This window comes from Podarcis tiliguerta, assembly GCF_965153285.1.
Source record: "Podarcis tiliguerta genome assembly, chromosome: 2".
Taxonomy (NCBI): Eukaryota; Metazoa; Chordata; class Lepidosauria; order Squamata; family Lacertidae; genus Podarcis; species Podarcis tiliguerta.
This window is the reverse complement of record NC_139535.1, coordinates 42,532,132-42,549,129: the sequence shown is the minus strand read 5'-3', so window position 1 is coordinate 42,549,129 and position 16,998 is coordinate 42,532,132. Positions and strand designations below refer to the sequence as shown.

The 16,998-nt window shown below is 41.3% G+C and overlaps 1 protein-coding gene across 12 annotated transcripts in view; it reads right to left on the bottom strand.

Annotated features, from left to right (window-relative positions):
* ERC2 (ELKS/RAB6-interacting/CAST family member 2) overlaps positions 1–16,998 on the bottom strand; it is a 521,838-nt gene that overhangs the window by 330,722 nt on the left and 174,118 nt on the right. For all 12 annotated transcript variants that reach the window (XM_083420965.1, XM_083420973.1, XM_083420963.1 and 9 more), the window contains one exon: positions 10,494–10,661. In XM_083420965.1, coding sequence (XP_083277091.1) covers positions 10,494–10,661 — 168 coding nt within the window. The remainder of the gene's footprint in view (positions 1–10,493; positions 10,662–16,998) is intronic.

The window sequence follows — 16,998 nt, the reverse complement described above, 5'->3', positions numbered from 1 at the left end:
GGGAGAGCAGGAACATAACATAGAAATGAACTGCTGTGAGGAAGCTGGCCAAAAGAGGCCCATGCCGATAACATCATAGCGTATCTGGGAATACTCATCCTCTCCTCACACCCCAATCCTAACCACCTTTATCTGGAAGTAAGTCTCATGGCTATCAGTGGAGCTTACTACCAAGTAAATGTACTTATGACTGCAGCCAACAGCGTGTGGGGCGGGGGGGGGGGGAGAGACCCTACCGTTCTAAAATGTTGGCATTTTTATGGCTGTTGCAATGATGTCCAAAATAAATGCTTTCCAAGCATAGCTAGACACCCACAAAACTTGCAATATGATTGTTGTGCCAAAGTTATGAATGTGGCCATAACTGTTGTGAAGATAGGGAATAGGTGCATTCCACAGCTTTCAGGTTGAGTGGAGGCCAGCCAAGGAACTATTTTCCTAACGCTTCAGAACCAAAATGGGGGGAAAGGGGACACCTGAATGCAGCCCAGCTCACTTTGATCTTAGAATTGAATCTGATTAAGTATTTAAATTATATTCAAGTGCGTATTCAAGCAAACAAGGTTCAGATTTTCTTTTGAATATGGCCTTTTCTCCCCTCTACCTAATGAAACAGACCATTTTGCAACCACATATATTAACTCGGCGATAAGAAAATCATCGAAGCAATCTGACCAAATTGGACAGCAGGTTCTGTCTACATCTAGCAATAATGCAAATGAAGGACTATATCATTAGTAATATTTTTAAAAAACCCTCTCATTTATCATTACAGCTAAACATCTAAAATATGTATTCTAACGTCTTTGTGTCAATTATTTATGATTTTCAGATGTGAAGGGTAATGCCTTTCTGAGAATGATTCAATATACCGCCGTATTTTTCCATCTATAAGACACCCCCATGTATAAGACTCAGATTTAAGAAAATGGGGGGAGATGGCCCCGTGTATAAGATACCCCCTAATTTTTGACATTTTTTTTTAGGGGGGGAAACCTAGTCTTATACACGGGAAAATGCGGTATATTAAAAAAAACACTGGGTAACTGGAGGCTTCACATGGAAGACAGTGAGTTGAATGCATGATCGCTAACATTAAGACATTAATATGCTGAGTATTAAAATCTAGGAGAGAGACTCTTCTCAGGAGACCTTTTCTGTGGCCACACCCAAGACTCAGAACTCACTGCCTGGGGAGAGCTGCTTTACCCCCTCTCTGTTAGCCTTCCAATATTCCACTAAAACATTTTTATTCCAGGAAGCTTTTAATCTACTTCAGACGTGAGTTTAGTTGCTATTTTTTTATCTATTTACGCTGCTCAAGAGGTTGTTGCTTTATATTTGTGTGTGTTACAGCTGTTGCTGTTTTATGGCTCCTTCTCTTATTTTTATTGTGATGTTGTTTGCCTTTCAGCTGTTAATATTGTTACTGTAATCTGCCTTGAACATCCATTACCACGGGAAAGGTGGTGTGTAAAGTATTGAATTAATTAATTAATTAATTAATTAATTAATTAAAAATGGATGAACAAACATAGATAAATAAATACAGAAGGTAGCTGGATCAGTGCCTCCTGCACAATGAGTCCCCCAATCCAATAGTCATCTACAACTTTAGAACAAATAAGGCACACTCTTCTACTTTATACTTTATCTTGTCAAAATTCTCTCTGATATATATATATATATATATATATATATATATTCAATAATTCATTTATTAGATTTCTATCCCGCTCTTCCTTTCGAAGGAGCCCAGGTACTCAAACAACAGTAAAACACCTTGAAAATACATTGAAAACTAAGATTCTATTCCACCTACCCTTTGCCATAACTTAGCTATGAGACTCATTTTGTACACACACCCCAACACCCACTAAATAGATCCACTATATATTTTGAAGCTGCCATTTCTTTTTACCTGTAGGTTTTCATTCTCTGTTATTTCTGGCTAAAGGATCTCTAGTACCTGAGCTAAGATCATTCTCTTTTTGACACACCAGAGAGCTGCTTTTGGGTAGCCCATTTCCTATCTCTAGTGCAGGTGATAAAACGTCTCAACATGACTTCATAATTTCATTCATAAGGTTTCAAATAGGTGATATTCAGCCTACTTTTGAGAGGGTATGGTTTGGGTTCATGCTATAAGTCCTATGGGACTATTTACTTCAGGTACTGTATTTATATACAGTACTGCTTAAGATTCAGAATTTCTAAGTAGTGTACATAAAATGTTTTATACACACATACACACCTTACTCCCAGGTAAGTGGGGGTAAGAGTGCAGCCCAAGTCATATACAAGAGTAGACCCACCAAATCAATGGACCTTCAACAATGGCTTCAGTCACATCTCACCCTGTATTTTAAAGCAGCTTAGACAGTACTGAACTTGCAAACACCAAAATGTCACAGAGGAAGTGTTGCTGGGAGCACGCATTAATATCTGACAAGTGAGATGACATTATGAACTGTCACATCATAATCAAGAAACCTAAAATTTTATATTAGATAGGTTTCAAAGAATTAATCAGGTCATACCATATTTCAATTGAATAGTTAAATACAGACTGAAATATTCATTTTAAGTTTACTATCCACATCCATCTTCACATCCATCTTCTTGTGCTTGAAAAGGAATTGATTTTATCCTTCCCTCAACTCAAAGCAGCTCCTGCTTATGTACGTTTCCAAGCACAATTCAAAGTGTTGGTGCTGACCTTTACAGCCCTAAACGGCCTTGGTCCAGTATATCTGAAGAAGCATCTCTACCCCCATCGTTCTACCTGGACACTGAGGTCCAGCGCCGAGGGCCTTCTGGCGGTTCCCTCACTGCGAGAAGCCAAGTTACTGGGAACCAGGCAGAGGGCCTTCTTGGTAGTGGCACCCAACCTGTGGAACGCCCTCCCACCACATGTCAAAGAGAACAACAACTACCAGACTTTTAGAAGACATCTGAAAGCAGCTCTGTTTAGGGAAGCTTTTAATGTTTGATGCATTACTGTATTTTAATATTTTGTTGGAAGCTGCCCAGAGGGGCTGTGGAAACCCAGCCAGATGGGCGGGGTATAACTAATAAATTATTATTATTATTATTATTATTATTATGCAAAACAAGAAAAGGTGTTCCAGTAATTAGCCACGTACCTGATGTGTCCACAGCTGTAAAAGTCAATGAAAGTGCAGATCTTTTTAGGGCAGTAATTAAATTCACTAATTTTGACATTAGCGAATGCTTCAAAATTAGCATATTTAATGCTGCTGATTTACCAGAAATATATTCATCTAACCCAGAGCCAACCTGACCATGAGGTGGGGTGAAGCACTCACCTAAGGTGGCAGAAGTGCAAGAGATGGTGCTCTGTCCCACCCCCCCACCCCACTGCCGGTGAGAGGGTTTTCTGCCGTGCAATTCCTGCATTTCACAATGCCAATCGGCTTCCCTGTCCGGAGGAGAAGCTGAGTAGCAATGCTTTGAGGAAAGCCCCAAGTCGAGTTTGGCAAGAGCCGGGGCACAGTGGAAGTGGAAGTGGTAGGGATGGGGTGCACTGGCAGCGAGAGGAGGAGGAGGCAAAATTCCACGGACCACCCCTGATCTCACTCACTCTTCCTTCAATGCTATTCAGCGCCCTTTAGTTCCCCCAGAACCCTGCCTCCTATTGCTATTTAACTGCTTATTATGGCATCAAATATGATTTTGTTGATGGGAGCCTATGACATCATCATAATCAGACCTAGCTTTGCTACACTACCAGCAGAACAGGATGTGTCACCACAGCCAGTCAAATTAAGTGGGAAATTAAATTGGCAAGTTAAATTTTAAAGGGAGCCGAAAATAAGCAGAAAGATGAGCAAAAGGCCATCCCCCCCCCCCCAAAAAAAAAGCTTGGGGAAAATGCCAAAACATCACTTTTCAGCACTCTCAAATGCTGGTATTTACCATGCCAGGTTAAAGTCTAAGGCTTTGTGCGAACTTAATCTCAAATGAGAAGTCGTCCTCGTCCCCGTCCCATCCCCCCCCATATATCAGAACACTAATATTTCAATATCTGAAAGTTGAATAAGTTTCACTGATGTTTTGCTCTTTAAAAGGGTGGGTGGAAACAGCCACCGTGATCTCTTTCTCTCCTGTATTTAAACACAATTGGAAAGGCACTGGCTTCTGCCTGGCATATTATTATTATTATTATTTATTATGTAATCCCACTTAGTTTATCAAAATCCCAAAGTTATTATCAACTTCAAGCTGCAATCATTGCTTGCTTATGGTGACAGTCCAAGAGATTTGAGGTGTACCCAATTTGTACATCTCAAATCTCTTGCTGTTGTTTGTTGCCTTGTAAGAATCCTCAATGACCCCAGTGAATTAACTGGTAGAACAGGGAGGAGATATAACAGAAGTCTCAAGGACTCCCCCTCCCACTGCATCTCCTTCAGTAAATAAAACTGTGGGATGTTCTCTGCTTGTCTGGTGTCAGGGCAGGGAAGCTCTGAGCATACCAGACCACAAGTGGCTTGCAATAAAACAGACACTGCAATCAGTTATGTGTTGTGCTAGAACAGGCAGCTTCTGAGCATAATCAAAGTGCATTGCCAAAAGGGAAAAGATAAGCAGTCATGAAGCTGCCTGTCTCCCAAGACAGACAGATGCCAACAACAAGGGAAGATTTTGGATATACACAGAGGGTTGTATCAGTTGCTATCAGTCATACTCAGAGTTGACCCACTGAAATTAGTACAGTGGTACATACCTTGGTTTAAGAACAGCTTAGTTTATGAACAACTTGGATTAAGAATGCTGTGTTTTGGTGTTTTGGTTTGTGAACTTTGCCTTGGAAGCAGAACATGTTCAGTGTGTTCCATTTGTAAACTGAGTCCCCCGCTGCTATGGGAAAGCACGTCTTGGTTTAAGAACGCTTTGGTTTAAGAACAGACTTCCAGAACAGATTAAGTTTGTAAACCAAGGTGCCACTGTACATACAGCTAACCCAGGACCATGAGTTCCAATTGGTCTACTCTGTGTCAGCATTAGTTTGGATGCAGCCCATATTCCGGTATATCCGTAAACTTGCAGCAGGGTGTGGGGAGAACAGAGGGAATTTAAAAAGGTGTGAGCAAAAGAACAAATGAGCACTAGCCACAGAGGACGTATCTCTGCATGTACAGATGACAATAATTTAACAACTGCTTATGCTACCTGCATAGCTTGCAGGTGTGGATATTTGCAAGGCGATGTCTACAAAATGGCTCTTAGAAAAACCCCAACCGCAGTGTTTCAAAGGCCGAAGTCTGCACACAGACTTAGACTTTCACTTGGCATGGTAAATACCAGCTGTTACCACATGGGGGTGCACTTGTAAGAACGATTTGTTCTCTGACATTCATGACGAGCTAGACTAATCTCATGATGACTTTTCCAAGTCAAAAGTAAACACAGGGACTCTGCTCTAATCAGAGCTCCCGACAGTTTAATGTTGTTTTGGGGTTGTTTTTTGCAAAAGTCACCTCTTTTTACAGTGGGTGGTAATGACACAGAATGAAGATTGCTCAACGGCACTCAAGCCCAAGTTAACACTGCTGTAAATTGTTTGACAGTTTAATCCAAGTTTAAGAACTACATGTTGTTCTGGCATAGAATTTTACTAACTGACTCTGGGCCACATACCTTCAGATTTAATCCAAGCAGGGCAGTACCTACCAAGCGTACAAGGCTCAGTCCAAGCATTCCAATTCCAAACATTACATTATAGCTATGGTTTTATGACACCTACTGCTAACTCTAATTGGCTTGTAGGTTAGGGCAATATGTCATATAGCACTTCATTAGTTATGAGCCTCTAGCCATTAAGTATGGGAACCATAATAATTTAATGTGGAAAGCTTTGTAGGTGAAAGTGAGTACTATTTTAATCCTTTTTTTATTATCACATTCCTATCCTCTACAAAACAAAACAAAAGTCTGCCTCCAGCTATTTCCCCAAATTTCTTATGCTCAAAAAAAAAGTCTAATAGCAGCATCCTCCACTTTCATTCATGTTTGCGCACACATTCATTTCAAAACACAGTGGCAAAACAAAGGCTATAGTGTCCATAAATCCGCAAAGGCCAAACGAATCAAGGAATGTAAGAAACTTCTATAGTTATCAGTTTTGGAAATTCTTCCTTTGAGAATTATTCCAGAGTTTTGGCAGGGGGCTCTGGGGAAGTAGGGTCCATACTTACGTATTGAGACGGGCAACACTGTGAGTGGGTCACCAGAACAAGTGGGTCCCACACAAAGAAGGCTCATAATAAAATGTTTCAGAAGATTCAGAAGAAACTTGACATGAGCCAACAGTGTGACGCGGCAGCTAAAAAAGCCAATGCAATTCTGGGCTGCATCAATAGGAGTATAGCATCTAGATCAAGGGAAGTAATAGTGCCACTGTATTCTGCTCTGGTCAGACCTCACCTGGAGTACTGTGTCCAGTTCTGGGCACCACAATGGCCCTTGTGGTCTCTTCCAACTCTACGATTATATGATTCTATGATTCCCTTGTTTGCGAGCACAAAAGGTACAACTACTGGAAAGGATACTTTTCCTCACTAAACTGGTACACATAAGGTGAAAGAGCAGCCAGATTGTACACAAACATGTAAGCCGCATGTCCAGTTTGTCATAGCACTAAATGCTGATGCCAAAGCGCCTGTAAGGAATATTAAACTGCACTTCTGGCATTAACATACTATTCAGAGGCAACACAGTCAAGGGGGGGGGGAAACCATCTAAGAATTGGACATTCCATCCATCACCTGTAACATTGACAGTTCAATCCCTGGCATTTCCAGGTAAAGTTGGGAAAGAATACTGTCTGAAATCCTGGAAAGCACCTGCCAATCAGTGTAGAGAAAAGTGAGATAGATAGCCTCCTGTTCATTACAGGGGATAGGCCTCTGTGGGTGTTATGCACTGAAGTTATCACCCTGGGCCAGCAGGGGGATACTGTAGAAGATAGTTCAGGTCCACATATGCAAATAAGGGATCAAAAGTGACGTTCAGTGATTGGATAGTTACAGAAAGTTGTTACAATTATGTTGTTCTGGAGCTCTATATAAGCAGGCTGGCTAAACCCTTCAGTTCAGTTCTGTTCTGGCCTGTGAATAAACAAGAGCTGTTTGCAGAATCGCTGTGTCGTCTGATATGTTCACCCACAACTTAACAGTGGGCATTAATGACTGTGGTCAAAACTGTCTTGGAAGCCCTCTTTAGTACTGTACACAGATTTTTCCTTCTGTCACTGAAGCAATCCTGCTTGATCTCTACCCAACTGGGAGAAAGGAAGCATTCAGAAAGGTGCTACATGACACCATGGCATCAACAGAAGCATATAAAGAAAGAAGGTTAAAAGTTGGAAAGAAATAATGAGGGGGGAAACCTAGTAAGATAAACCCATGATTTGCAAGGGTATTTTTAAAAATGATGAGGCACATGAACGCACCAGGGAGGCCAATAGCCCATCTAGTCCAACATCATCAACTCTGATTGGCAGTTTTAAAAAAAGGGGGTAAAGGACCCCTGACAGTTAAGTCCAGTTGCTGACGACTCTGGGGTTGCGGCGCTCATCTCGTTTTATAGGCTGAGGGAACTGGCGTTTGTTCGCAGACAGTTTTTCCAGGTCACGTGGCCAGCATGACTAAGCAGCACACGAAAACACCGTTTTCCTTCACACCGGAGCAGTACCTATTTATCTACTCGCACTTTTTTGGCATGCTTTCGAACTGCTAGGTTGGCAGGAGCTGGGACTGAGCAACAGGCGCTCACCCCGTCACAGGGATTTGAACCGCCAACCTTCTAATCGACAAGCCCAAGAGGCTCCGTGGTTTAGACCACAACGCCACCTGCATCCCTTTGATTGGCAGTGGCTTTCCCAAATTCTCAGGCGGAGAGGTCCTCCCCATTATCTGCTCCCTGATCTTTTAACTGGAGACCCTAGGCTGTTCTTCAGCGAAGCAGGTGTTCTACCACTGACCTATGGCCCCTGGTTTAGCATTATTCAGAAGTTAGTTTCTCAATAAAAATCGAGAGAGAGAGTTGCCAAAGTCAGTTGTGATCAGAATTTGGAAGGGTTCATCAGAAGGTTAAGGCAAGAAATTATCTTCAGCATCTCCAAAAATGGCACAGTAGGCCACAGAAGTCCTTCTATGATCAGGACTGTGGGATACAGCAGATTTTCAAAAAAATGCATGTCATAAGATTAAATAGACAAGGAAGCCTCTGTGCCACTATATGAAATTACGAAGGACAGCATAATTTACTGGGTGCTGGGGGAAGGGAGAGACAGCTCTCTGGATAAAGCCAAGAGGAAACAGCTTTTAAAAAGGAAGGCATGTTCTATAATCAGTCTAAATGCTGATGGACTCAGTAAGGAGACCAATTTTTTAATGCTGCTTTAAAAAAAAGAGAGAAAGAAGACTGCAGTTTTAAATGGAAAACTACTGAATGTCTAACTTGGGGACTGCACACTAGACCTAAGGAAAATAAACAGTGAACGTTTTCTTTATAGTATAATGATATGAATTTACTTAAACAATTGGAGGAGAAAGAGGATAATGTTTCAGTTAAAACTTTCTTCAGATAAATCATCTGTGAATGAATTTATCACACCATCTGTTGAAAATAAATCATGTACTCCTGAAGGCCACATAGGAAACTATAGTCATAACCTGGTAGTTTTCCCTCCAAATAACATTTTTTTCTGATCTTTTATCCTTACTATACCATTGAAAGCACTAGATTTGCAGGGAACATCTGTTTGAACATGTGAGTAAAAAAAAAAAAAGTGACTTGTGTGTGCTATTATGAAAATCTTTCCTGAAAAGTAAGCAAGTTTTTAGCCTCTCATCTTAAACATATACACCTATAATTTGTTTGAGTAATGCATTTCCCAACAATTTCTTGATCACAGAAAACACACACAAGAATATGCTGGATTTCACTTTGAGACAAATTATAACATGGAAGTGGGACTCTATTTGTTCCCTAGTAGGGACTTCCTCTGAAGATGGTTTGGAAACTTCAGCTGGCACAGAATTCGGTGCTCAGGTTGCTCACTTGGGAAAGAGAGTTTGAGCATATTAAACTGACCCAGATCCTACTGCACTGGCTGCCAATTAGTTTCTTGGCCCAATTCAAAGTGCTGGTTTTGACCCATAAATCCTTAAACGGCTCAGGACCACAATACCTCAAGGACCGTCTCGCCACATGTGAACCAGCCTAGACTCTGCATTCATAATCTGAGGCCCTTCTTCATGTGCCTCCTCCACAAGAGGAGGGTGGCAACAAGAGAATGGGCCTTTTCTGCTCTCCATTTGTGGAATGCTCTCTCCATGGAGGTTCGTCTGGTGGCTTCATTACATATCTTTAGGCACCAGGCGAAAACTTTTCTCTTCAACCAGAATAATGAACATTCTGTGGCTCTTTACGTGTGTTTGTGGTAGGGAGGTTATTGGTTTGTTTTTGTTTTATTAATGCATTTTGTATTATAGAAATTCAACTGTTAAACTAAATTGTTAAACTAATAGCAAATTCAATTGTTAAATTATAATGATTATGTTGTAGTCAAAATGGAGCTATTAAGAAACAACAGGATACACCACATGCTCAAGGGCACCACAGTGGTTGCAGAAGCAGAAAAATATTTTGGGGTGGGGGGTGGAAGGGGGCAAATCTTCATCTTTCTCTTAAATTGCTTTGCTAATAAAAGCAGAAGAGGTACTGACACCAAACTGAAGCAACAGACTGTTTTGGGGAAACTTTCATTTGGGAGAAAGAGAACTCAAAAGAACTGCAAGGACTTATAAGACCACCTGAGATCATAGGTTTGATGGCAACTTCCCTCAAAACATGCAAGTGTAAGAAGTATGGATGAACTACAAAGAAAAAGCAAGAGGGGAAATCAGTCTATAAAAAATGTAGGTTCTCTCCATTCTCACTTCCAAAATTTTGTTGTTTTTTTATTGTGGTCATTGCATTTTGACTATAACACTTTCGCAATCCTATGCTTCCACTTACTTTCCCCCGATCTTGTCATCTCCATCAAAAAATTTCTTTGATTGCCTAATGGGCCTTGTCATGCCATGTAGGGAAATGGTTGCTTATGCATGTAGGAAAATGGTTGCTTATGCATATTGGCATGGAAAGAAGTTTCTTACTGGACAAAGCAAGATGCTGCTTGGGGCATGGACAACGCGTGAACAGTTCATGCCAATGTAGCGATTGGTCCGTGTAACATGATCTGAGGGGGCGTGATGTACTGTACATTCTTTATCTGCTAGCTGATATATAGTTGCACTACACTTTAGCTGAAGACTTCAATAAAGGCGGGCAGCAGCCTTGGAGGCTGTGTGAGAGAGCCCTTAAAAATCCAGCTTGGTGTGTGAGATTCTTTTCAAGCTAACTTGGTGAAAAACTGCCTCATCCCAAAAAGACGAGCAGGCCTCGTCAATGCCACTTACCTTTTTTTGAAGAACATTGATTTTTCTTTCTTTGACTTCTAACATGTCTTTCATATCTCGAATTTCTCCAGCCAGAGTTCCCTTTTCTTCTGTGAGGTCTTGCAGTTGTTTGGTTTTTTTATTAAGAAAACTTTCTTTTTCTTCTAAACGTAATCTCAAGGCATCAACCTATAATAAAATATGAACATGTGGGGGTGTTAATCGATTTTTAAAATGGCATTGTATTGTGATTAAGTTGCGTTTGCTTGTTTGTTTAAAATATTTATAAGACACATTTTAGGCTGTGGTTTCCATACAGTGTTACAGGTTGCTGAGCACTTACCATCCTAATCCTGTAGTTCTCTGCGTTTTTTATTTGAAAAAAAAATATGCAAATCATGTTTGGGAGGGCATAGGGATGAGGGACAAATGCAACTGAGTGCTCCTTTAAAGGTAAACCTGCCTAATGCACACCTGTCTGAACAATCCATGAACTGAAAACAGGCATCCTTCAAAATTCACAATTTAGATGGCTAAATTGACACACAGAATTCGCAATCAGGAGGAGACAAAGTACCAAAAAGAATGGAGTAAATTTATGGTTTATATAAGTGAGAATTGTACAAATATGAAAACGGTGGCAGGATTGAAATAATTCTCATGTCATGGTATAATTTATAATTAAAGAATCTGTAAACTATAGAGTGGAATAGGAAAACTGGTGGAAGGGAAGTACGGAAGCTAATGGATCTATGAAACACAAAGTAGGATACATGTAACAAGATGTGATGTTTTGGTGGTGGGTGGTGGGGGTTGGCTGGTGATTGTAAATTTCACTAAAAATCATTTGTTTAAAAAAAACAAAATTCACACTCCTCTGAATTTTGCAGTGCAGTTCTCCAGTCACTTTCCCAAGGTCACCCAGTGAGCTTTTAGGCTAAGTGGGGATTTGAACCCTAGTCCAACACTCTAACTCAGCTGCAATATGTGAGGTGGGTGTAGCCATATCACTGCCCTCTCAGTTGCAATGATTGTGGAGGGGCAACAGTGAGAGAATCACCAGGTCTCACCCTGCCCCTTCCCAGTCCTGTTAAGTGTCAACATTTCTGCAGCTAGGAGGGGAGCACCATTGCAGCACCCTGATTTCACATGCCACAGCTGTCCTAACTACATATTAATACTTGTTGTTGTTGTTTAGTCGTTCAGTCGTGTCCGACTCTTCGTGACCCCATGGACCAGAGCACGCCAGGCACTCCTGTCTTCCACTGCCACCCGCAGTTTGGTCAGATTCATGTTTGTAGCTTCGAGAACACTGTCTAACCATCTCGTCCTCTGTCGTCCCCTTCTCCTTGTGCCCTCCATCTTTCCCAACATCAGGGTCTTTTCCAGTGAGTCTTCTCTTCTCATGAGGTGGCCAAAGTATTGGAGCCTCAGCTTCACGATCTGTCCTTCCAGTGAGCACTCAGGGCTGATTTCCTTAAGAATGGATGCGTTTGACCTTCTTGCAGTCCATGGGACTCTCAAGAGTCTCCTCCAGCACCATAATTCAAAAGCGTCAATTCTTCGGCGATCAGCCTTCTTTATGGTCCAGCTCTCACTTCCATACATCACTACTGGGAAAACCATAGCTTTTACTATACGGACCTTTGTTGGCAAGGTGATGTCTCTACTTTTTAGAATGCTATCTAGGTTTGCCATTGCTTTCCTCCCTAGAAGCAGGCGTCTCTTAATTTCGTGGCTGCTGTCACCATCTGCAGTGATCATGGAACCCAAGAAAGTAAAATCTCTCACTGCTTCCATTTCCTCCCCTTCTATTTGCCAGGAGGTGATAGGACCAGTGGCCATGATCTTCGTTTTTTTGATGTTGAGCTTCAGACCATATTTTGTGCTCTCCTCTTTCACCCTCAATAAAAGGTTTTTTAATTCCTCCTCACTTTCTGCCATCAAGGTTGTGTCATCTGCATATCTGAGGTTGTTGATATTTCTTCCAGCAATCTTAATTCCGGCTAGGGATTCATCCAGCCCAGCCTTTCGCATGATGAATTCTGCATATAAGTTAAATAAGCAGGGAGACAAAATACAGCCTTGTCGTACTCCTTTCCCAATTTTGAACCAATCAGTTGTTCCATATCCAGTTCTAACTGTAGCTTCTTGTCCCACATAGAGATTTCTCAGGAGACAGATGAGGTGATCAGGCACTCCCATTTCTTTAAGAACTTGCCATAGTTTGCTGTGATCGACACAGTCAAAGGCTTTTGCATAGTCAATGAAGCAGAAGTAGATGTCTTTCTGGAACTCTCTAGCTTTCTCCATAATCCAGCGCATGTTTGCAATTTGGTCTCTGGTTCCCCTGCCTCTTCTAAATCCAGCTTGCACTTCTGGGAGTTCTCGGTCCACATACTGCTTGAGCCTTCCTTGAAGAATTTTAAGCATAACCTTGCTAGCGTGTGAAATGAGTGCAATTGTGCGGTAGTTGGAGCATTCTTTAGCACTGCCCTTCTTTGGGATTGGGATGTAGACTGACCTTCTCCAATCTTCTGGCCACTGCTGAGTTTTCCAAACTTGCTGGCATATTGAGTGTAGCACCTTAACAGCATCATCTTTTAAAATTTTAAATAGTTCAGCTGGAATACCATCACTTCCACTGGCCTTGTTATTTGCAATGCTTTCTAAGGCCCATTTGACTTCACTCTCCAGGATGTCTGGCTCAAGGTCAGCAACCACACTACCTGGGGTGTACGAGACATCCATATCTTTCTGGTATAATTCCTCTGTGTATTCTTGCCACCTCTTCTTGATGTCTTCTGCTTCTGTTAGGTCCTTACCACTTTTGTCCTTTATTATGGTAATCTTTGAACGAAATGTTCCTTTCATATCTCCAATTTTCTTGAACAGATCTCTGGTTCTTCCCATTCTGTTGTTTTCCTCTATTTCTTTGCATTGCTCATTTAAGAAGGCCTTCTTGTCTCTCCTTGCTATTTTTTGGAATTCTGCATTCAATTTCCTGTATCTTTCTCTATCTCCCTCGCATTTTGCTTGCCTTCTCTCCTCCGCTATTTGTAAGGCCTCATTGGACAGCCACTTTGCTTTCTTGCATTTCCTTTTCATTGGGATGGTTTTCGTTGCTGCCTCCTGTATAATGTTTCGAGCCTCCATCCATAGTTCTTCAGGCACTCTGTCCAGCAATTCTAAATCCTTAAACCTGTTCCTCACTTCCACTGTGTATTCATAAGGGATTTGGTTTAGATTGTATCTTACCGGCCCAGTGGTTTTTCCTACTTTCTTCAGTTTAAGCTTGAATTTTGCTATAAGAAGCTGATGATCTGAGCCACAGTCAGCTCCAGGTCTTGTTTTTGCTGACTGTATAGAGCTTCTCCATCTTTGGCTGCAGAGAATATAATCAATCTGATTTCGATGCTGCCCATCTGGTGATGTCCATGTGTAGAGTCGTCTCTTGTGTTGTTGGAACAGAGTGTTTGTGATGACCAGCTTGTTCTCTTGACAGAACTCTATTAGCCTTTGCCCTGCTTCGTTTTGAATTCCAAGACCAAATTTGCCAGTTGTTCCTTTTATCTCTTGATTCCCTACTTTAGCATTCCAATCCCCTATAATGAGAAGAACATCCTTCTTTGGTGTCACTTCTATAAGCTGTTGTAAGTCTTCATAGAATTGGTCAATTTCAGTTTCTTCAGCACCAGTAGTTGGTGCATAAACTTGGATTACTGTGATGTTAAAAGGTCTGCCTTGGATTCGTATCGAGATCATTCTATCATTTTTGAGATTGCATCCCAGTACAGCTTTTGCCACTCTTTTGTTGACTATGAGGGCCACTCCATTTCTTTTACGGGTTTCTTGCCCACAGTAGTAGATATGATAGTCATCCGAACTGAATTCGCCCATTCCCGTCCATTTTAGTTCACTGATGCCCAAGATGTCAATGTTTATTCTTGCCATCTCATTTTTGACCACATCCAACTTACCCAGGTTCATGGTTCTTACATTCCAGGTTCCTATGCAATATTTTTCTTTACAGCATTGGACTTTCCTTTCGCTTCCATGCATATCCGCAACTGAGCGTCCTTTCGGCTTTGGCCCAGCCGCTTCATCAGCTCTGGATCTACTTGTACTTGTCCTCCGCTCTTCCCCAGTAGCATGTAGGACGCCTTCCGACCTGAGGGGCTCATCTTCCAGCGTCATAACTTTTATATACCTGTTGTCTTTGTCCATGGAGTTTTCTTGGCAGGGATACTGGAGTGGCTTGCCGATTCCTACTCCAGGTGGATCACGTTTGGTCAAAACTCTCCACTATGACCTGTTCATCTTGGGTGCCCTGCTCGGCATAGTTCATAGCTTCTCTGAGTTCTTCAAGCCCCTTCGCCACGGCAAGGCAGTGATCCATGAAGGGGATATTAATACTACCTTGATCTTTTACAGTGTTCCCCAACCTTGGGCCTCCAGCTGTTTTTGGACTACAACTCCCATCATCCCTCACTAGCAAGACCAGTGGTCAAGGATGATGGGAATTGTAGTCCAAAAACAGCTGGAGGCCCAAGGTTGAGGAACACTGTTTTAAAACACAGAAAAGCACAATCAGGTGAGAATATTCACATTAATTATTGCTTATTGGTTTGAAAGCAGCATATTTCAAGGGGCGGGGGAGATGTGTGAAGCCTTATTTATTCCATGTTCCGTTGCGAGTTTTGTGATGCTAAACTTGCTCTGAACAAAAAGCTCTCCAAATCTATTTCTGAGAGTCAATTTGGGACTAATTTGGATGATCTATTAGATCTCATGATGCATGTTTCTTCCTGTTCTTGAAATGGCTGAGTTCATTTCCTCAGACACTGGGGGAAAGATGTACACTGAGTTCAATGACATTTAGATATTTTCTTTTTATTACATGATTCTGGATAAGAATATCATCAGCATCATCTGTGAATAAAAATTAATGCTTCATTATTATGAGAACAGGCAAGCGTTCATATGAAACAATGATATTAGAAAATTGATATGTGCCACCGATGAATATACAGCCACTTATTTTAATAGTTCTTGTACAAAAGAACAAAAAAACAACTTTCAAAAGCTTATAAAAATATATATTTTCGATTGCCCATCAGGGTGCCTGTGTGCTGGGAAAAGCCTTATATATTTCTCTTTTCCCTCTTCTTTGTAGTGTAACTCTTCACAGAGATTTCCAAGCATGGTTACCAGATCTCAACCAGGAAATATTTTATTTATTTTTATTTAAATGATTTTACAGTACTATTCATATAATTTCACAGTAAAGCAGTAAAAACAGCATTCAAATTAAAAAAAATCAAGTCAATCAATCAACAAAACAGCAGGAGGAATCACCACAGTTTACAGAACTAGGGAGAAATGGCATCCAAAATAAAAATATGAAAGAAACGAACACACAGATTTCAGGTGTCTCCAAAAAGACAACAAGGCAGAAACGGAATGATGCTTATTCCAGAGCATGAGATGACCACAGAAAAGGCATGGCTCCCAGTAGAGCCTAATCTGGTCATTACATAAAATGGAGCCTGGAGCAGAACTGCCGGAAAAGATCTTAAATCCTGCAGGGAGGGTCTGCATGGAAGTAAACATACTGCCTAAGATAATCAAGATCCCGAGCTATTTAGGACTATAAAGGTCAAAACAAGCACTCTGAATTGGACCTGGAAGCAAACTGGCTGGTATCTGTCACTTTCAAAGCTCCGCAATGAGCAGGATTTGAGTTTTGCTCCACAGGAGATACAAGAGCAGAGTGGGTGGCAAGTCCAACAAGGCAGGAGGTGGCAGGAATGGCAAACATCCCTTCTCTGCAGCCGATCAAAGCTTCTAGAAACAGGCACCTATCTGCAGACTCAGCCTGGAAATGCCATACTAGCAAGCTAAAAAAAGTGTGCTAGAAGCCAGCAAATGTTCAGGCAGAAGTGATCTTATTCATGCCAGCTAGATGTTCTGGTATACAGAGAATAACCATGACAGTAAAATAAGTCCTAATTTTTTATTATTTTTGAATACTATCACTTGGGGCTTTAAACTGTATTCTAAACACACCAGATTTAACCATTAAGGCTACCATCTTTTGATGAGACCCATCTTATAACTATTATTTTAAAAAACCTCAAATTTGTTAAGTTTTTATATTACTGAGCATTTTTTCACTAATACACCATTGCTAAAGGTATCCAACCATAAAGAAGGCTGATCGCCAAAGAATTGATGCTTTTGAATTATAGTGTTGGAGGAGACGCTTGAGAGTCCCATGGACTGCAAGAAGAGCAAACCTCTCCATTCTTCAGGAAATCAGCCCTGAGTGCTCACTGGAAGGACAGATCCTGAAGCTGAGACTCCAAGACTTTGGCCACCTCATGAGAAGAGAAGTCTCCCTGGAAAAGACCCTGATGTTGGGAAAGATGGAGGGCACAAGGAGAAGGGGACGACAGAGGACGAGATGGTTGGACAGTGTTCTCGAAACTACCAGCATGAGTTTGACCAAACTGCGGGAGGCAGT